This window comes from Poecilia reticulata, linkage group LG22, assembly GCF_000633615.1.
Source record: "Poecilia reticulata strain Guanapo linkage group LG22, Guppy_female_1.0+MT, whole genome shotgun sequence".
NCBI lineage: Eukaryota > Metazoa > Chordata > Actinopteri > Cyprinodontiformes > Poeciliidae > Poecilia > Poecilia reticulata.
The window spans coordinates 22,004,381-22,026,393 of NC_024352.1; the positions used below are offsets into that span (position 1 = coordinate 22,004,381).

General features: G+C 37.6%; 2 protein-coding genes across 3 annotated transcripts in view; both read left to right on the top strand.

The window, feature by feature from the left end:
• Positions 1–7,944, top strand: part of slc38a6 (solute carrier family 38 member 6) — a 23,453-nt gene extending 15,509 nt beyond the window's left edge. Inside the window, exons 8-16 of the mRNA XM_008400029.2 lie at positions 499–557; positions 640–711; positions 1,654–1,710; positions 3,712–3,791; positions 3,871–3,971; positions 4,642–4,766; positions 4,841–4,985; positions 5,901–5,995; positions 6,073–7,944. Coding sequence (XP_008398251.1) covers positions 499–557; positions 640–711; positions 1,654–1,710; positions 3,712–3,791; positions 3,871–3,971; positions 4,642–4,766; positions 4,841–4,985; positions 5,901–5,995; positions 6,073–6,156 — 818 coding nt within the window. The 3' untranslated portion in view covers positions 6,157–7,944. The remainder of the gene's footprint in view (positions 1–498; positions 558–639; positions 712–1,653; positions 1,711–3,711; positions 3,792–3,870; positions 3,972–4,641; positions 4,767–4,840; positions 4,986–5,900; positions 5,996–6,072) is intronic.
• An 8,188-nt stretch (positions 7,945–16,132) lies between these two features.
• The window catches only part of prkcha (protein kinase C, eta, a), a 37,887-nt gene continuing 32,006 nt past the window's right edge, over positions 16,133–22,013 (top strand). For both annotated transcript variants that reach the window (XM_008400027.2, XM_008400028.2), the window contains exon 1: positions 16,133–16,559. In XM_008400027.2, the coding sequence (XP_008398249.1) occupies positions 16,209–16,559 (351 nt within the window). In that variant the 5' untranslated portion in view covers positions 16,133–16,208. The remainder of the gene's footprint in view (positions 16,560–22,013) is intronic.

Genomic DNA, 22,013 nt, shown 5'->3' on the forward strand with positions numbered 1-22,013 from the left:
CTCTCTCTCTGCCTCTCTCTCTCTCTCTCTCTCTCTCTCTCTTTCTCTCCCTCTGTCTCTCTCTTTCTCTATCTCTGCCTCTCTTTCTCTCTGCCTCTCTCTCTCTGTCTCTCTTTATCTCTGCCTCTCTTTCTCTCTCTGCCTTTCTCTCTCTCTCTGCCTCTCTTTCTCTCTCTCTGTCTGCCTCTTTCTCTCTCTCTCGCTCAAATTCGTGTGGAGTTTGAGTTTTTGAAGTTGACAAAGAATATTGATGGTTTTGTATGCAAGTGGGGTATTAATGATGTTTTGTGTACGTTGGATGAGGCATCTTTAGTTTTTCCTTTTTATTGAGTTTGTATTTGATTGTTTTTTGTTGTCTGACATTAAGAGGGTAAAATAAAGGGAATTTTAAACCTCAAACCTCTCTCTCTCTCTGCCTCTCTCTCTCTTTCTCTCTCTCTCTCTCTCTCTCTCTCTCTCTCTCTCTCTCTCTCTCTCTCTCTCTCCCTCCCACCAAAGGATTCCTGGGTTGGACCAGCAGCCTTGCCTTCATCTTCATGTTGTATTTTACAGTTGTGGTGAGCTCTGACCCAAACCTTGAAAATCTGTTGACTGCATGTTTTCCAGTGTTGACTTGCTCCATTGTTGTCCTGTTTCTAGGTTGTGGTGAAGAAATGGTCTATTCCATGTCCGCTGCCTTACAACATGACAACACTCTCAAACTTTACGAAGGTGAACATAAACAGTTTATTCAGAACAAACACACAGTTCAGCTCAGTTCAATGCAGTAAAGTAGTTTTACTATTCTGCATGTGAATGTAGAGGATAGACACGTTAAATATACTTTTAATTGATTCTCCTAATTGATCACATCCACTTTATTGTGAAATATATTCACTCATCTCACTGCAAAAACACAAAATCTTACCAAATATTTTTGGTTTTGTTTTTACTGCAATTATCTTGGTACACTTGAAATAAGAGAAAAATAAATTATAAGTAGCTTTTCAGCAAATTATAGGAGCTTGTTTTAAATCAATAATTCCTTGATATTGATTTTAAAAAGTACAAGTTCTAATTAAGTCATAATATTTTGAGAATAAAGTCTTTTTACCAGATTAGTCATAATATTATGACTATATTCTCATATTATTTTTGACTGTTTTCTTGTACGACTTTATTCTCATAATTTCTTTGTTCTTTTATTTTCTTAGCATGACCCTAATTCTCTGTTGTAAGGAAGTAATTGTTGAGTTGCTTCCACTATTATTTTGCTGCTTTGATTTTGAGTGAGTAGGCGTGTCTGGTAGGTAGATTTTGCCCAGTCGTTCATGGCCACCGGGATTATGAGCGAAAGCCGGGATGTTGAGTTTACTGATTGTGTCAGATTTGGCTGATGAGGACCAGAGCGGGCCGCTCGGAGCTCTGCACGCTGAATAAAGCCAGTCCTTAAGGGAAGGAAGTCCAGGTGACCTTTCCTGACCCTGGAAATGAACTCTGACTTCTAGAAATTCAACACCGAGCTACAACCCCAAACTGAGCGCGAGCTAACTCGCTTTTACCAAAGTTGTTTTTTCCTAGAGATGTGAGGGCAAAGTGAGAATATATTTCTATTTTCAGACTTAGAAGTTTTAAACAAAAAAATATATTTTTTTTTGTTGTTGTTTCTTTCAGGTATCAAACTCAACTGACTCAGAATGTACACCTAAACTCTTCATCCTCTCCATAAAGGTGAGTATATATTAATACTGTAAAAATACAAATCTTACCAAGTAATTTTGGTTTAGTTTTTATTGCAATTATCTTATCACACTTCAAAGAATACAAAAAAATTACATACGATTAACTTTTCACCATGTAATGAGCTTGTTTTAAATCAATAATTCCTTAATAATGATTTTTCATAACAGTACTTGTTACATTGGCAGATTATTTTAACTGATGAGACAATTTTCCCTTGTTACAAGTGAAAATATCTGCCAGTGGAACCAGTAGTTTTTCATCAGTATTAAGGTATCATTGACTTATATCTTGCTAAAATATTGCTTGTGAGTTAGTTTTGCATTATTTCAAATATATTAAGAAATATGTGTGAGAAATTAGACCAAAAATACTTGGTAAAAGTTTGTGTTTTTGCAGTGTAGATTAATTCCACACAGACCGATGTTTTAAAGCCTCCATTTAACGAAAGTACAAGAATATTAACATCAGTAGTGTAAATATCTATAAAGTATATCAGATAAAGTGTAAATATCTTACTATATTACACTTTAAGTAAGTCAAAACTAACTTACAAGTAACTTTTCAGCAAGAAAAAGGAGCTTGTTTTGTCAATTATTCCTTAATATTTATGAAAATGTTCTAGTTCCGCTGGTAGATTATGTCATTAAAACTAAAACTTTTTTCATCAAAGCTCCTATGTCTTGCTGAAAAGTTACTTGTAAGTTTAACCTCATTTCAAGTGCCTACTTAGCATATTTGAGCTAGAAGCTGAACTAAAATACTTGATAAGATGTCGTGTTTTTGCAGTGAAAACCTTTTCCCTCCTCTGGTCATATGCAGACTGTTTGAGTTGTTGGTGAGAAGTTGTTGAATGCCATTCGTTCCACTCCGCTGACAGGTCACACTCTCACCTGTGACGTGTTGTTGTGTTTTTATGAGGAGGGCGAGCAGCGCCCCTCCCAGCTTCCCCTCCCAGCTGCCCCTCCCAGCTGCCCCTCCCAGCTGCCCCTCCCAGCTGCCCNTGCCCCTCCCAGCTGCCCCTCCCAGCTGCCCCTCTCAGCTGCCCCTCTCAGCTGCCCCTCTCAGCTGCCCCTCCCAGCTGCCCCTCATATTTATATTACATTCCAAGAGCAAACATGCAACTCGCAGAGTTACAGATTTACAATAGCTTTCACACTCCTTGATCTTTTTTTTTACATTGAAATTATGAACTTTAGCATCTTTCAGTGGGATTTTGTGTGATACACTAACATACAAAGTGTATAAGTGGGAGGAGGAAGAAAAGAAAAAAAATGGTTTTACAAATGAAAATCTGAAAATGGTGGCATATTTTAATTGAACCCGTATGAGTCGAGGCTTTTTAGAAACTACTTTCACATCACTCCTGTTTAGTTTATTTGCCTAGAAAGTCAGGTTAATCTGGGAATGTGTGATTGCTCAGTCAAACTCTGCAGAAAGTGGACTATAGCACCGGACATCCTGGGTAAACACAACAAAAACAAATCCAAGAATATAGCAGTAGTGGGAGAAATGCATCATGTTCTTTTACCAAAAACAAAAGAGAATTTGCTCCAGTTTCTAATGCAAATATTTTTACTTCACTTAAAATAAGACAAAACCAACTTACAACAAACTGGAGCTTTTTGTAAGTCAATAATTCCTTAAGATTCATTAAAGTTACACTGGCAGATAATTTCACTTAAGATTCAAGACTCATTAAATTCTTCCCATGTTTGAAGTTAAACAATCTGCCAGTGGAACTAGTATTTTCTCACCGAGACTAAGGAATTATTAACTTAAAACAAGCTCCTACACATTACTGAAAACATACTTTTATAGTAGTTTTGTCTTCTTTCAAGTGTATTAAGATATTTGCACTGGAAACTAGACAGAAATACTTAACCACTGGGTATTTTTGCAGCTTCCAGCTGGTTTTCTCATGGGTTTCCTGTATTCAGCTCCATCCTTCTTCTCATCAACTCTAATTGGCTCCTTTTCTGTTTGCTGCAGAGTGCCTACGCCATCCCTACTATGGCCTTCTCCTTTCTGTGCCACACCGCCATCCTGCCCATCTACTGCGAACTGGAGCGGTGAGCCTCCGGCTTTAACACGTCTCTGGACCCTGCTGTGTAGCCGCTAAGCTAACTGTACGACTGCGCTGTCTTTCAGACCAACCAAAACCCGAATGCAGAACGTTGCGAACATCAGCATCAGTTTCAGCTTCCTGCTCTACTTCATTTCTGCTCTGTTTGGGTACCTCACCTTCTATAGTAAGTAGGGCTGAAACGGTTAATCAAATTGATATGATTAATCGATAATGAATCACGATTAATCGATTGTGAAAATAATCAACTAATTTTGTAATAAAAAAATGTTAACTGGGATACACAGACTCAAAAAAATGGCAATTTCCTGAAAGAACATCATAATGAGAGCAGTAATTAAACCAAAACTGTACAAAAATATAAACATTTGCATTCAAGATTAAAAAAAAGTTTATTTTTCTGTATATATGTTCTACTCAGAACTACTCTAGTCTTATAGTTCTAGCTTCACCTGGTTCAACTTCTGAAAAAAATCTATTAGCACTTTATGCTATCCAATTCTTAATCCAAAAATAATCAACAGGTCTGTCCTGCACTGTATTGATGTTGCAGATGGATCCTTTGCTACAAATTATCAAGCGTACACTAAGGGAATGCTGTGTTGTTGCTTTCTACAAAATAAAATGTTTATTTTATTTAATTTTATAAAAGAAATGTAATTGTTTATTTGCATTTTTAATGTATACATAAAAAAAATGCCAGCTTTTTTATCCGATTAATTGTCAGAATAATCGATTAATCGATAACTAAAATAACCATTATTTGCAGACCTCATCAGTTTAAAGTCCTGCTCTGTTTCTGCTCCTTTATTCTTCTTCTTCTTCTTCTCCTTCAGGTCATGTACAATCTGAGCTGCTGCTCGGCTACGGCGTGTACCGGCCGCACGACAGAATGGTGATCACGGTCCGGGTGGCCATCCTTCTCTCTGTGCTGCTGACGGTGCCGCTCATACACTTCCCTGTGAGCACGCCACATCAGATTACATGTCAAATGAATCACTTCACCAGCTAACACGTTTAATTTTCATGAATTAGGCCCGTAAGGCTGTGATCGTGATGCTGTTCGGAGGACGCCGCTTCTCCTGGCTGACCCACATCGTCTCCACGCTGATCATCCTGGGTGTGGTGCTGATGCTGGCCATCGTCGTGCCTGATATCAGGAATGTGTTTGGAGTCGTTGGTATGTCAGAATTTAGTTCATTTTAGTCTATTTTTTTGTCTTGCAGGCAAAATTGATGACACCTTTTAAGCTGTACCCAGTATTATGATAAACTTATGACATAGGAACATTGATATTGATTTAAAAAATCAATATCAATTGATATTAATATTGACTTAAAACAAACTCCTCTATCTTGCTGAAAAGTTACTTATAAGTTAGTTTTGTCTTATTTATAATGTAATAAAATATCTTCACTAACAATTAGACAAAAATACTTGGTAAGATTTTGTGTTTTTGCAGTGTTTGAATAGCTTGAGATTCCCAGACATGTGGAGGTCCTCATTTCTCTTCCTGATATCTTGGTTGATTTATTTAGATTTTCCAATGATGTCACACAAACATGTTTAACTCAAATTTTGAAATTTAGCCAATTAGAAGCTTGCAAAGTCATGACATCATCATCTGGGCTTTCCCGGATTAACTAAAGACAATATTCAGATCTGAAGTCATAAAAGATTCTCTAAAAAAAAAAAAAAAAAAGAAGAATATCTCGTATTATTATGGCACTTAGCAAAGTGGAAATAATTTTAATTTACCTAAAACAATAAAAGTTTAGCTTTTACATAAAATGTTATTTCCTGCTTGAATTGAAATCTTGAAACATGAAATTTAAGGAAATGTTAGGAAAGGGTGTGCATAAGAGGTCATTTATTTAACAATTAGAATTTAATGTAACACTAGAAATGTAATAATAGAAACTGCATTTATGTTTTGATGCTGAATCTATTTCCAGCAGACTATAAAAGCAGCTAAAGTTCAAGCCATCGATTGTTGCATCATTTATGCATAATTAATGGATTCCTGATCTAAGTTTATGAAGCTGCTGCTGTTGATTTTAATCAGTTTTTAATCATCTGTATTTATTGTTTTTAGGCTCAACGATGTCCAGCTGCCTGCTGTTTGTTTTTCCAGGAATCTTCTACCTTAAAATCAGCAGCCAGCCAATCAAATCCTTCGACTCCATCGGGGTAAATCAGCAAAATTTCACCTGTCTGTTTTCTTCCTGGTGTTTTTCCTGACCTGGTGTTTGTTTTTGTCTCTGCAGGCCATACTTCTGGTGGTTTTTGGGTTGATAATGGGTGTCACCAGTCTCACTGTTATCATTCTGTCGTGGGTGTTGAGCTCTTGATCCGAATCCAAGCCAGAAAGGGAAAAGTGAACCAAAGAAACTGAATCATGAAAGGGACCAGCATCACCTCAGGGACTTTTTATGATGACACTAAAATGTTTATACAGCTTTCAAATTATGAGAAAGTTTTTCTACATATTGACTTTTACATTTTTTTATTTTTGTGGATGATTTTACTGTTTTGATTTTGCACTTTATTATCCTTTTAAACTTCCCTGGAAGCCTTAATGATTCTTGTCCTAACTTGATGTATTTCTGCTCTGTTTTGAGCACTAAATTAAGGGAAAATTGTTTACGTAATGAAACCCGGGTTTGCTTGTTTAACCACTAAAATGTCTTCATCAGTACGTCTAAGACTCATCTGTGTAAACATGTGTTTGATTGGCAGCAGCGGTTATGATGCTGAGAGCCACGCTCTTCTGCGGTTCGGCTTTCTGCTAATGAAAGCCACACGCTCCGCACGTTTCCATTCGCTGTTACACTGTTTAGTTCGTCTTTAAGTCGCCTCTCAAACACTCAGACTACTAGTCGGCTTTCTGCTTTAAAGAAGAGCCACTTCAATCAGCCTCCTCATTAAATAAAATGCAATAAATAACCATAAACAAACTACAGATGACAACAGTTGACAGTTGTGCAATTAAACACAGCTAAACTCCACAACATTAATCATAACAGTTTAAAAAACACACACAAAACATAAAATCACACATTTTCAACCTAAATATAAAATGTATGTTAAAATATAATACTTGTAATAAGGAAACAGTTACAGAAAAAGGGGGAGGATCTCTCAGTTACTTTAGGAGGAACGTGTCTAACCATTAGTAACCATGGAAACGGTGTAGGGGGAAAAAACGGCTATTGTTTCGTCTTCTGTACGTTTTTAAAGCTGCTCCAGTGTAAAGGGAACCGTAGAGATTTAAATCATGTGGTGTGAATTCAGACAAAGTGGTAATTGGATCAACACGTCAGAACGGAGGAGGTTTGGGTCGGTTTCTATCACGCTTCTGTAAATACCGTCGTTGTCTGTGAGACCCAACCAGATGAGTTACACTCAGAGAAATTAGCTCGACTCGAACAAGTAGAAGCCATGAATAAACTGACAAAAACAACTTCAGTTGCTCTGGTCAATACTCCGATCTTCATTTCCGACGTCCATCGACAACGACTGAGTGACGTAGTGGCAAACGGTTAATATGCTAATAAATGTCTGGAGAAAAATTAGTTCACTAAACTAAATGGATTTGAAGAACAAATAAAACATTTTTGACAAACTTCACATGTGTAATATAAACAAAATGGAACCATAATAAATGGCTTCTGAATCTTTTTCCACCTACAATGTGACCTTTGACTGAGCATCTTTAGACGTCTTGTGTCTATATACTAAATTAGTTAGGGTATTTAAAATTAAGAGCTTACAGTTTCTTAAATTTGATAGATAAAAGAAAGATGCCCTTAAATACTTTAATCGCAGATCTCAAATTTTGTGATGGCACAAACATTTTATTTCATATAGTAGTTTATTTTTCTCCTGGGACATTTTTTGTAAGGAAATTTGAGTCGCAGGCAGATGACATCATTGCGTTCTGTGACTTCAGGCGCTGAAGCTACCACTTACTAGCTGCTAACTAACCTTGCTTAGCCAGCTTTAATTATGATTTTTTTTTAAGTATTGTCAGTTGGTTGGGAAATGTTGGTCTTTGCCACTGGGTCTCTTCTGTTGCCAAAATATCAACTGCTATATTCATTCTGTGCAAAAAAAAAAAAAAAAAAAAAAGGCATTACTACAACATAAAACATTTTCTTTTGTACGTTTCTGTTGTGATACAGGTCTTAAATTTTGTTCATAATGGTCTTAAAAAGGTCTTAAATTATTATTAAATTTCCCTTTGGTATTAATAAAGTATTTTTGAATTTGAACTGAATTTGAATTAAATTTGAGTTGGTGAAACCTGCAGAGACCCTGTCTGATCTGTACAGCTTTATTGGAAAACAAAAATCTTGAAATGGTTCTGAAGTTATTTACCTTGATCCTTATTTTTCATCAAGTTTAACCACCAAAATGTCTTCATTTTCCTTTTTTTTTTTTTACATAGACTATACATTATAAAATCATTTTTAGCACAAGATTACCACCTAGTGCCCGACTGGGACAGCACTCCTCATCTTCGTCATTTTTTCTTTGGGTCTAAAACCCTGAACAAGTCTGAATCAAATAGAAGTCAAAGCTCTGAAAACCAGAGCTTTTTGTGTTGGAAGGCTGCATGTTGAACCCACCCGGTCCAGAGCTGTTTTTATGGGGGCCTGGAGTGGTCAGAGTCCTCCGCTCAGGGTGGGAGTGTTTTTGTTTAGTTAAACGGCTCACAAGGCAGGGCTGGGCCCGCGTCCAGCAGTATGACAACACCGTCTCCCAGGGTTAAAGGAAGGAATGAGGCAGGGGAACGATGGTGGGCTGAAATTAAGACCCTGCTGGCAGCCTTGGCTTCTTCTGTTGGTTTAAGAGGTGTTGGCTGCGTGCTTTAAAAAATGTTTTTTGTTGATTGAAGTCAGAACAGTGGTCACTTATGACATGTTGTCCGATTGTTGACCTTTGGCATATAGACAGTTTGCTGGCCTTTCATTTGTGAAGAAAAAAAAGTGGGTTAAAAGCATTACTGCTTCCTGTTTGGGTTTAATGCTGCATTCCAGTTACCTGGGAAGTGGGAACTGAGATGGATTTGACGTCAGACCAGGGGAATCTATCACATCCTTTATCATGGTAAATTTCTTAAGAGTTTTATCATTTTTGCAATAAGTTCCAATTAATTATTATTATTAATAATTTGTTGTTAATAAAACCCGCTTTTAATTTGGTCGGTTTACATTTGCTTGTGTTACATTGACATTAGACAGACTTTTGCATGTGTGTCTTGTAAAATCAACATGTTTCTTACTACTGTTGGCGACAGGAGCGGCCATGTTGAAACACAAAGTCCGCCTCAAAGTCATAACTGGGGTAGTCGGAGTTTCCCAGTTGGAAATCTGACTTCTGAGGGCATTCTAGTTGATTTTTCCAATTGGAAAACTGGAAGCAAATCCCACTACCCCTAGTTACGACTTGTTAGGCGGACTTCATGTTTCAATATGGCCGCTCCTCGCGTCAACAGTAGTAAGAAACATGTTGATTTTACAAGACACAATCAGTGTTACATGTAGCGCCTGCAACTCTAAACTGAACAAACTCAAAGTGGTGTTTGTTTATGAAAAGTGAAGCTTAAAATTATGTTTATAAGAGCTACTGCAAACAATGTTGAAATTCTGACTTCTTCACTACTATATATATTCTAGAGCGCCGTTACTTCGGGTCTGAGTGACGTCGAGCCCAGCTCTGAGTTAGCCTACATGCTAGCATCAGCATCTCGGCTCTGAATGTCAGAAACCGCAGCAGCAGAGAGAAAATCACACACATCTGCTTTCAGTTTAATCCTCTCCGCCAGGCGTTCCTGCCTTGGAGGTGCTTCAGGGGTCTTTTCACGTCAGCTTTTTAATGGCGACTGGCATGATGAGTGGTTCTCCCTGTTAGTCACAGTTTGGACCACAACTCGACAAACACCGTCCACATTCACAGCGAGTGTCATCGCTGATGAAGTGCTCTGCGTTTCATTTTCAGTTTTTCCGTCTGTTGTCTCTGTTCACCTTCGCTCCACGCTGCTGTTCTGCTTTGAATCCATTTCCACGCTCCATCAGTAAACATGCTCGCTGTGTCACAGTAACGGCATTCCTCGCTCTGAGGACTCTTTCTGAAACTCCAGATGCTTTTGTTGTTCAACAGTGTACCTTATTTCCACTCAGATTTCCTAATGCTTTGCATGAAATAATGCTGGGAAAAGCCCATAAATTAGGAGATTTCAGAGTTATTGCAAGTAAATACAGCATGAAGGAAATGTACAACAGATTCACTCATCTTCAGAGGAAATGTAAGCTGTGTAATTGCATATCTTCATGTTTTTTCTCTGCATTCTGTGTCTTAAAGTGTGTCAAACATATGGTTCTAAACCACAAAATGCACCATAGCATCGTGAAAAAGTATTTTCCACCTTACACATTTGTTCACAGCAAAAACATGAAAGCTTACCAACTATTTTTGGTCAAGTTTCTAGTGCAAATATCGTAGTACACTTGAAATAAGACAATATTACAGTAACTTTTCCGCAATATATATAATAGATTGTTTTAAGCCAATATTTCCTTGATATTAATAAAATATAACAACACTTATAACAGGACATATTTCTCATGTTATAAGTGGTACAATATGACAGTGAAACTGGTATTTTTTTAATCAATATTCATTCGTGTTTTTGCAGTGTGAGCCTGGTTCTGGTTCTGGTGGAAGTTGAAAGGGAGGTTTTCTTTTCCACTCTCCCCACGTGCATTACCAAGACAACACTGTAAAAAGCACAACATCTTAGCAAGTATTTTTGTCTGGTTTCCTGTGAATATATTCTTAAACTTGGAATAAGACAAAACTAACTTATAAGTAACTTTTCAGCAAGATATGAGCTTGTTTTAAGTCAGTAACTCCTTAGTATTAATAAAAGTTGGCAGATTATTTCAAAATAAGACTTTTCTCATGTTATCAGTGAAATAATCTGCCAATGGAAGTAGAAAGTTTTCGATATTGAGGATTTTTTTAAAGCAAACTCCTTGCTGAACAGTTACTTATAAGTTAGTTTTCTTCTTATATCAACTGTAATAAGTTGTTTTCACTATAACTAGACCAAAAATACTTGGTTAGGTTTTGTGTGTTTGGAGTTTGTTTGAAAAAACAACCTGGGAAAGTTTTCAGGGTGGGAGGATTTACAGTAAATCTTCAACATTTCTCAGCTCTTCTGATACCCTTATTAAAACATTCACAGTAGTTTTTGGGTAAATAAAGTTCTATCAGTTGAGACTGAGATGTGTGGAGTACAGTTTTTGTTTTATGCTTGTGATTTGCGTTGGTGGGGGTGGGGGTCAGCCTGTGTCTGTGGAAACCCATCAGCCCTGGGCTGAGCCCTTAATGCAGCCCTGACGCCTTTCTGGCGCAGGGGCCACGCTGCCTCACATCTGGAGCCAATTACCCCATGAGGCTGTGTCAGAGTCCCCCGTTGCCCCACCAAACACCCACTACCCGCGGCTCCTCCGTCCAAACCAGCTCTGACCACTTTGACAGGCACATTCCTCCACACTACGCTGTATTCCTGCTGGTGTTTCTTCTTCTTCTCTGCCCTGAACATCCTCCACGGTGACCATGTTTTCCTCTAAATGTTTGTCTCTTTCTGCATCAAGCTGGAGGAAATTCTGACCCATCCACTCAGCTACGTTCACACTGCAGAATGAATTGATAACATTTTTTTATTTTATTTTATTTATTTTTTGCCGTGGTTGTTCACTCTTCAAAATATGTGCGACTTGTGGGATTTCCAGTGTGAACCGCCAGAAAGTGTCCCGCATGCGCAGTAGAGGGCGCAATAACGTCGCACATAAAGAGCGTGTTTGGCCAACTGGCATAAAGAAGAAGAAGAAGAAGAAGAAGAAGAAGAAGAAGAAGAAGAAGAAGAAGAAGAAGTGCTCATATTAACTTAATCTTCATCATCGTCCGCCATTGTTGTTGTTTCTTCCCTTCAAAAAAATGACTATTTGAGACCAAAGCACCAGACTGAAGACTTTTGTAATGCAGTAAGAGAAAAACAACTAATTCAAAAGGAAACTGAGCTAATTTTTTAATTTGTCATGTGATTACTTGATGTATTGTTTATTGCATCAGGCCTATCAGCCAGTATGTTATGAAAATATCACATTTTACCAATCTGTTGTGATCTGTTTCGTTTAAATGGTTTCCCACCTTAACTCCTGTTTTTCTGCGGCCCAGAATTGGCACTAAACACCTTTGGTGAATAAAGTACATTCAGGTTGAGCTGTGATTTATGGAGTCCCTCCATTTTCACACACGTCTGGGCTCCACAGACGCGCGCGCGTGTGTGCGTGTGTGCGTGCGTGCGTGTGTGTGTGTGTGTGTGTGTGTGTTTGGTATAGGCCTCCACAGCCTCACCTGAGGGGAGTTTGGGGTCTTGTAACTGGACTGTGGGTTGGTGGGGGAAGCCCTGCAGCTCAGCCCCAGTGACTGATGGGAGTAATTGAGTTTGTGGCGGTGCAGGCGCAGAGGTTGGGGGTGTATACTGGCCCCGCAGGATTTCTCTCACCCGGGTCAAAGGAGATGGGAACGGGCCTCGCCGTATCTGGGTTGTGGTCCACTCCCTGGCTTGGCACCAATGCTATGCTTCATTAGCTGCAGCTACAGGGTGCAGCTGGGCCGGCAGCCAGAGATGCGAGCTGTTCTGGGTTAGACCGACATAAACAGGACCAGAACCAAATGTGGAAACTCTGCAGGTGGCTGAAATTAAGCTGTATAAAGAGAGCCAAACTGTGGGCAGCTTGTGGTGGTGAGTGGTGTGGATGTGACATGAAATCTTTATGTTTTCACATCTGTGTGTTCAGAGTTGGGTCGTAGCTCTTTACATTTACTCAGTTACATTTACTTGAGTAAATCTTTGGGAAGAAATTTACTTTTAGGAGTATTTTTACAACGCTGCATGTTTTACTTTTACTGACAGGTGGATAGTCGCCAAAAGATTTATTGAAGTAAAAGTAGCACCACTTCAACATATTTTTACTCAAGTAAAAGTAAAAAGTAGCCAAGAAATTACTCAAGGAAGAGTGAAAAAGTATTTGGTAAAAAGTCTACTCAAGTACTGAGTAACTGATCAAGTTATCAAGCATTTAATATTTAAAAATTACATCATCAGATGGACCAAAATATTAAGTTAAGTGGAAATTTTGGCATTTTAAGGACAAAAATGGCAATAATTCATACAACAAAAAATAACTGTATTTTTTCCAAATCAGTTTCTTTCAATAAGAAACATGTAAGCGTAGTAGAAATACTCCTAAAACTACTTTAAAAAAGTTATAGTAAAAGTAATTAGTTATTGCTTTTACTAGAGTAACTTTACTATGAAGTATCGTTACTCTTGAGTAAAATGTCTGGATTAGATTAATTGATTGAATAACGTCAACTAAGTTAGTAATTGATTAATCGCTAACTGGAGAATACAGACTCAAAAAAGACACAGTCAGAGCAATAATTTAGCCAAAACTGTGAAAAAAATAATAATTTTGTTTTAAGTTTAAAATAAAAACAAAATTAAAAACTTTGTCAGTAAATATGTTTTGCCCAGAACTCAAGTCTCATAGTTTTAGCTTCTTCTGGTTCGGATTCACTAAATGAATGCTATCTTACTGCATTTTTGGCAATAAAATATTTATTTCTCATTTTAAAAAGAGATAAAATTATTAACTTATTGTATTTCTATTATTGATTGATTTTAAAAAGTCTTAAATGTTCAATTAAAAAAGTCTGTAGAAGATTAATCGTCAGAATAATCAATTGTTAGAAAACTGATGCTCAGAGACGTTCTCCATCCAATCTTATGGAGTTTCAGTTGTTTTGTAAATGAGAATAAGCAAAACTTTCCGTTTCTAAAGCTGGTCGAGAGAAACGTGAACGCATTTCTGTTCACACTTTGAGTCTGAAAAGAGTCGGCTGTGTATCAGGACAGGGTGAAAAAGGCCAAGAAGCCACTAAAGCTTCTGACAGAAGAAAAACAACATGACAGAGAGGATGTAAAACATGTCGTTTTTTTCCCAGGTAGTTTTATTGTGAATGTGCCGTAAACAACAGGAGGGAAAGGGTGAAAGGTGAGGAGAAAGTGGATGAATGAGGCGGTCTCTTTCTGCCCTCTGCTGGACATTTTCAATCAGAGACGGAAACGTTTACGACCTTTCCTTTGGAGACCGGATAAAACACGCAAACACTGTAAACAAAAACATGTTTGGTTCTACCGTAGCGTAAACTTGAAGAGTCTTTTATAATAATCTGACCTGCTTGATTGTGGTGAGTTTATTCACAAGCGAGCGGCGATGTGCCATCTTTGTCACGGCGACCTTCGCCCCTCTGTAAGGTCACGTCTGAGAGGTTGTTTACAAGGCAGTCTGGATCCAAGGGATGTGCACAAAGTGGGAGCCCCGCGCTTTATTCACAACAGCTGGAGCAGAGGGAGGGGAGGTGCTGGCATTTGGCAGGGAGGGGTGAAAGGTCAAGTCTAACACCAATAAAGTGGAGACTTTGATCGTGGCGTTTATGGATGGAGGAGGCACGGCGCCTTCAGGGAGGAGGGAGTGGAGTTTGAAGAAAAAAGAAGTATGGAAAATGTAGGAATAAAGTTTTCTTTTTTTAAGATTTATCTACCTGAATCTGAAATACAAACATATCATATAATAAATAAACTTAGATTTATTCAAATCATCACAGCTTCTTCAACATTTATCTGTCTGTCAGACGTTATTCATCTTAGATGGATTCCTTTTTCAACACTCATTAATAATTCAATCAGGTTATCATTTAGAGATGATTATACCTATTATCTTCTTATCGTAAAACATAAACAAAATGTCATTATTTTTGCATTAATTATCTTGTTTCGAATAGATTAGAAACATTTAGTTTTTTAAATTGTTTTTCTGCATACAATAAATGTCTAAATTCTTCTAAAGCAGCATTTAATGGACCTTTACTGCCACCTACTGGACAAAAACGTTATATTGTCAGCAGGTTACGGTGCTTTTTCATCAAAGGAAAATGTCTCAATAAAATAAAATAAAACGCATTTCTTCAGAAATGAACAAACGTTAGGTATTGTGGTGTTTCTGCACAACATAAAGAATCAATTAAAGGAACGAGTGTCAACAAATAAGACATTTCCTGTAAAAGTTGCAATAAAAACAATTCTGATGCTCCTTTCATGTTGCATGCTTTTTGACATTATGGAGACAGAAAGAGGGAAAGGAAAAATATTTAAAAGAAAATTTATATTTTAATGAGATCAGAAAGAAACATTTCCATAAACAGAGTTAAAAACTAAATTTCCATCTATCACAGAACACAATATGGTTAAAACAACACTTAAGACTAACCTGACTGGGTTTTTCTAATAAAAAACAAAACAAAACAGAAAATCAGCTTTTACTCTGTATTTAACCATCAATTTGAACATTATGTCGACTTTTTCCTACTTTTTTCTCTACTATTATAAATTAAAATTTTGTTTATTAAAAAAAATTACAATTTCTACTCAGTAGCTTCTTTGTTGTACAGCGTGTTCAGAATTAATAAATAAATAATAAAGTCAAAAAAAGTCAAACAAAAAATAATAGATAAAAAGATAAAAAAGAAGAAAGATGAGAAAAAAGTAAATAAGAGAGAAAATATATATATTTATTTCAAGACAAAATGTAGCCCACATAATTTGAAAATAAAACAAATCAGCAAATCATTTGTTGTACACCTATACAGAAAAAAAATTTTTTGAAGTAAGAAAAAAAGTTACCATTTAAGAAAATAAGCTAAAAAAAATTAAGAAAAAAGTAAGGGCAAGAAAAAAAGAACAAAGTTAAAAAGCAAGAACATTTTAAAAAGTAATAGAAAAATGTGGCTTTATTTCTAGACAAAAGTCCGTAATATTTAAAAATCTAATTAAAATTAAAAATGTAAGAAATTACCGTGTAGTTCCAGCTGATGTCCAGCAGAGGTCAGGTTTTCCCCGAACACCAAACCGCAGGTGAATTTCCCCACCTTTCGGGCCAGCAGAACAGTGGTGCATCATGGTCGTTGTAGTCCCACCCGCCTCTGAGTGAGTAAAAACTACAAGCCTGACCATGTGACAGAGTAAACCCAGTGCGTTTTGTCTTGTGCGCGTTTGCGTGTCTGTCAGAAATTATGCGGAACTCGCAGGTCCCGTCAGCGCTGCAGCTTCCTATTTACTGAGAGGTTGACAGTCAGCCTGCAACAGTCACCGGCTTTCACCATGAAGTGGGTTTCTTTTTTTCCTTCTTTGACGCCCCTATAAAAAAAAAATAAAAAATTTTGTTTTTAAATGCTTTTTTAAAAAAAACTTTCGAGCGGTTTCAAAATGAAGTTTAACGGATACCTGAAGCTGCGGATCGGCGAGGCGCTGGACCTCAAACCGACCACCGTCTCAACGCGCCACACCGTCATCTTCAACAAGGCCCCCCAGACGCTGGACCCCTACATAGTGGTGAAGGTGGACGACTACAAGGTGGGGCAGACACACACCAAGCAGAAGACCAACATGCCCACGTACAACGAGGAGTTCTCCCTCAATGTCAACGACGGCAAGCAGATCGAGCTGGCGGTCTTCCACGACACCCCGCTCGGATATGATGACTTTGTGGCCAACTGCACCATCCAGTTCGAGGACATGATCAAAACATCCAACACGGGAGAGACCTTCGAGGGATGGGTGAGTGCAAGCATCTGGCACCCGTGAGGTCATAAACTGCGATTAAGTTCGCAATAAATGTCATTTAGCGAGGAGTATAATGGGTTCAATTCATCTTTATTATACAGAAATATCAGTCAATTAGAGTGGAGTCGGTGATGCAGTCCAGTCTGGTTGTATAACAGTTTAATTCAGGAATGATCCATGAAAGAAAGTTCAGAAAAGTGTTGAGTTTGCGGTTCACTGTAAAAGCACAAAATCGTTTTTTTGGGTCTAATTTCTAATTCAAATATCTTGCAACACTTGAAATAGGACACAACTAACTTACAAATAACTTTTCAGCAAGACATAAACGGTAGTTTTAAAAAAATAATTCATTTGTATTGATGGAAAAGTACTACTTCCACTTGTTACAAGACACTTTTTCCACATGTGAAATAATCTGCAAGTAGAACTCATTGTTTTTATAAATATTAAGCAATTATTTACTTAAAATAAGCTTAACAAGTTAATTTTGTTTGAGCATGCATGTGGGGACAGTGGAAAGGAAGAACTCCATTTCAACTTCCACCAAAAACAGGATCACACTGTAAAATCTATCAAGTGTTTTTGTCTAGTTTCTGCTGGAAATATATTACTACACTTAAAATAAGACAAAACTAACTTACAAGTAACTTTTTAGCAAACTATAGGAGCTTGTTTTAAGTAAATAATTCCTTAATATTGATAAAAAAATGCTGATTATTTCACTTCTAACAAGGCATTTTTCATGTTATAATTGAAATAATGTGGCAGCATTAGCACTTTTTTATATATATTAAAGAGTCATTGACTTATGTCTTGCTTAAAAGTTACTTGCATGTTAGTTTTATTTTATTTCAAGTGTATCAAGATATTTGCACTAGAAATGTGACCAAAATATTTGGTAAATTTCTGTGTTTTTAGTATGAATTTAGTGAAGACTTAAAAACATGAAACTCTGCTTGAGCTGCACTTTCTGCTGGAAAGAGAAGAAGAAGAAACAACAGCAACAATAACTCCATTACTGAGACAAACTTTAGCTCAACCAAGCAGTTTGTATTTGTTGATGCAGTGAAATAAGAAAATAACTGAACAATTTTAAAGGAGCATCAGTTTATTTAGGTTTTAAAAACCTTGGTGGTTCAGCAGTCAGCCCGTCGTTACACCACTGAGCAGCAGCAGCAGCGTTTTTGCATGTTTCCACTGGTTTTTGGAACCAGTGGAAACTCTTTTAGCTTGGATTCCTCGTTGCCATCACCCTAATCTCCAGCTCCATCCAGTGATTCTCCTATCAAGATTCAAGCCAGGATTGTGATGCTGCAAAACATAAATATCACTTCCAGTCTGAGAAAGCATGTCTTAAAACATGTTTACTGACATGTTTGCGTAATTACAGGAAAAACTAAGAGAACATGAAATTATTGGCAGGAAATAAACAATCATGATGTTTGTTTGAGACCATTTTTACACAAAATAACAGTAATGGTAGAGCCAGACAATATGGCTGGAAAACGCATCACGATATAAGCATTTCATATCAATCAATATTGATAGTTATTGATTAGTTTTTTTTTTGTTTTAAATATCTGAAATACTTCAAAATTTTTGGTGTGAGCTTTGCTGTTTTATCCATAATTTCCATAGTTTTTTAAAAATTCTTATGCAGTTATGAGGTAGAACTTTAAACTGCTCCTTTGCCAGTTACTCAACAGGTTGTTGCTAGGTAACCAAAGACAGAGAGAGAGAGAGTTGCTAGGTAACGAAAGAGTGAGAGAGTTGCTAGGTAACCACAGAGAGAGAGAGTCAGTTGATTCCACCAATCCTGCTTAGCTGGCCTAGAGATCAATAAACTTTTATTTCTAACAAATAAATCACATTAGAACTGGAAGACATTTTAAATATTAAAAATAAATAAAATGATAAATAAAATGGATATTGAAGTCTCTCTAAACAAAATTGTCTGTCAGAAAATGGGCTTGTTGAGACCAAAACCTGATTGAAAACATTTGGTAGAAAATCTGGCAATCATACAAATGGAAATTATTGAGCTCATTTTAATTTCTCATTCAGTTAAATGTTTTATTCATACATGAAAAAACCTCAAACCGAAGGAGGTCTGGTTAAGCCAATTATTTTTCATCACTTTGGAGGTTTTTATCTTCCAGTCTGATTCACTTCATGGAAATTTTACCTCATTTTGACTTTATTTAACCTACTCAACATGTTTGTCCCCAGAAATTAAATACTGACAAACCTTTAAAGACTTAAACTGTGATGTAAAATACAGAAACTATCCAGACTCAGAGATCACTGGAAAAACAAAATCTTACCAAGTATTTTTGGTCTAGATTTTAGCGCAAAGGTTTTAGTCCCGCCTTATTTTAAAAGAACCAACTTATAGGTAACTTCTCAGGAAGAAATGGGAGATTGTTTTTAATAAATAATTTCTTAATATTGATTAAAAAGTGGGGCTGCACAGTGGCGCAGTTGGTAGAGCTGTTGCCTTGCAGCAAGAAGGTTCTGGGTTCGATTCCCGGCTCCAGTCTTTCTGCATGGAGTTTGCATGTTCTCCCTGTGCATGGTGGGTTTTCTCCGGGTACTCCGGTTTCCTCCCACAGTCCAAAAACATGACTGTCAGGTTAATTGGCCTCTCCAAATTGCCCCTAGGTGTGAGTGTGTGTGTGCATGGTTGTGTGTGTCTCTGTGTTGCCCTGTGACAGACTGGTGACCTGTCCAGGTGAATCCCGCCTCTCGCCCGGTACGTTAGCTGGAGAGGCACCAGCACCTCCCGACCCCATTAAGGGACAAGGGTGTAAAGAAAATGGATGATTATAAAGTACTAATTTCACTGGCAGATTACTTCAATTTAAAAAAGAAATTTTTCCCATATTCTGTATCTTTCAAGAAGTTCAAAAGTTGATTGTAAGTTAATTTTGTCTCATTTCAAGTGAACTGAGGTATTTGCAATAGAAACTAGACCAAAGTATTTGATAAGATTTGTGTTTTTGCAGTGGAAATTTGAGGCAGGCTCCTGATCGGAGGGTTGAATGAGTCTCTGATATCAGATGCTCGCCCATTAATCAGACCAAGACAGAGAAGTTCACAGACTAAATGACCTTAAGCTAGTTTGGTTGATGGTAATCAGCTGCTAGCTCCTATAATTAGCAACATTTCTAGTGCAGCAAAGCTTTCTTTTTCCTCCATTGCATGTTTAGAGATCTTTCTCCTGAGAATGCAAACCAGCTTCTGTGAAAAGTTCACATTTAAGTAAAACGTATCAGTTCCCTGTTTTCAGTTTTTTTCACATAGTAGTTTACACTAAAGGTGTAACAAACGGAGCAACATTTGCAGCTAAGCTTTCTGAGTTAAAAACTCCTAATGGAGCTTAAACTGGACATTAAAAAGCATGTCTTTGTTTTATTTGGTGTTTTTAGGAAGAATTAAGCAAATCTCAGTCAGATCAATCAGAGAAAGTATTGCATTGGCGCTAATATTGTGGAGTATTGCAGTGACAACATTGGCTGTCACTCAGAGTTCCTCATCATTCTGATGAGTCCAACACTCTCTGTGACCTTTAGTGATTTCCTGACTCTTCAAATGGAACAGCCAACAAACAATGCACTCCAAAACTGTCTTTGGCTGTAGACACATCGCGTGCGCACCACGCTGGAGTGCAAAAGAAACTTCTCTTTTACATGCCGTCCGTAGCTGTGCTGCCACGGTACAACGATACCGTTAGCAAAATGAAACCTGGAGATTTAGGTTTTATTAGTCTAGTGCAGAGCGACACAGAAAAGAGAGAAGTCACGCAGAAAAACCACTGAAGAACAACTCAAAATTCAAGTTTTTACCTTCTACACGCAGACCTGTTGCCATAGCAACTGACTGACACCTGCTCTACTGATGATGTGTAAGAGAATTCTGCAGCACATCTACGTGTTAAAGTTGTCAAAGTCAAGCTAGCATAACTGACCTACGTTCCTCTCCCTTAATATTTATTTTTAAAATTAAATCTTTTTCCTTACTTTATCTAGTTGTCATAATGTTGACAATTAGTAACAAAACACTGCATCCCTTCTTCTTTTAAGTTTCATGCAAACATCTAAGACTTGCTATGCTGACAACTTCGCAGCTGCAACCAGCGGTAGCCATCGTAGGCGAGCAGCTTTTTACCCTCCATCAGGAAGCTGGGCTCGGATCTTGATGTTACGGTTGAACACTGATATTAGGATGATGTTATTTTTCCTATACGTTGTGCAAAAAAACGTAGCTGAAGCTGCAAAAACACAAACATTTAATGCTGAGATAATGCTTCACGTCCCAAATTGTTATTTCATCGGACAGGGTTTGTATGTCCGCTGTTTGAGCTGCTTGAAGCCACTTTACAGCAGATCTGAGAGCTTAAAGGATGATCTTTACTACACGTCCCACTGAGAAACACAGCAGGTCTGCGCTGTCCCTAAGCGAAGGACTCATTAACTAACATTTAAACTCCTTACAGGACGCGTCTCCTCTTTTTCTCAGGCCATCGCTCGGGCGCCTCGTGTTTCCATTTATTGGCTTACAGGCTTTGACTGCTATCGACAGCGAACACAGTGAGAAACCACACATGACGGCCCATGTGGCGAAACGTTAGCTCTGCTTAAGCGTGGCAAAGTGCATCAGCATGCACGTGGTCCAGACCTGCAGCAGCCCCCCTCACCCTGAGGCTGCACACACATCCTTGATCTCAGATGAATCTGTTTTCTTAAAGCAGCAGTGTCAGACTCATTTTCGTTTTGGGCCAAATCAACATTATGGAGGCTCTTAAAGGGCCGGTATTAATAAAACCTGTTTACAAACTGTTAAGATATCAATGAATTCTTAAAATTAAATGTTATTATTGAACATCTTTTCAGTCCCTCCAGGATTTTGTGATACTTTTTATGATTTTTTTAAAAATCAAAGTAAAATCAAAATATTTGAGTTTATTTATGACGGTAAATGTGACTTTTTATTACTCGCTTTATAGATCATGGATTATAATCTGACATCAATTAAGGTTGAGGCAGCTGTTTAGTACAAGTAAGAACGTTTTTTAACAATTTTTGATAAAAATCTGCAATAAACTCCCAATTAGCACCAAAAAATGCAGGGATTTTGTGATTTTACATCAATTCCCACAATAATTCTCAAGAAACTGGAGGGACTGATTGATATAATTTGGCAGTAAACAGATAAAAGCTGCGTTGAATTAATTGAAAACATAATATTTAATCACACTTAGTGTTTAGTCTAGAATCTAGAGGGCCACATAAAAAGCTGCAGCGGGCTGGATTTGGCCCACGGGCCTTGAGTTTGGCCCAAGTGGCTTAAAACAAAGTATTTCTGAAGATTATTGACACAGATCTGACCAAAACCAAAACGGCCTCGTTTACCGTTTGAAAGATAACTCTTCAGATAGGAGTTTCCCCG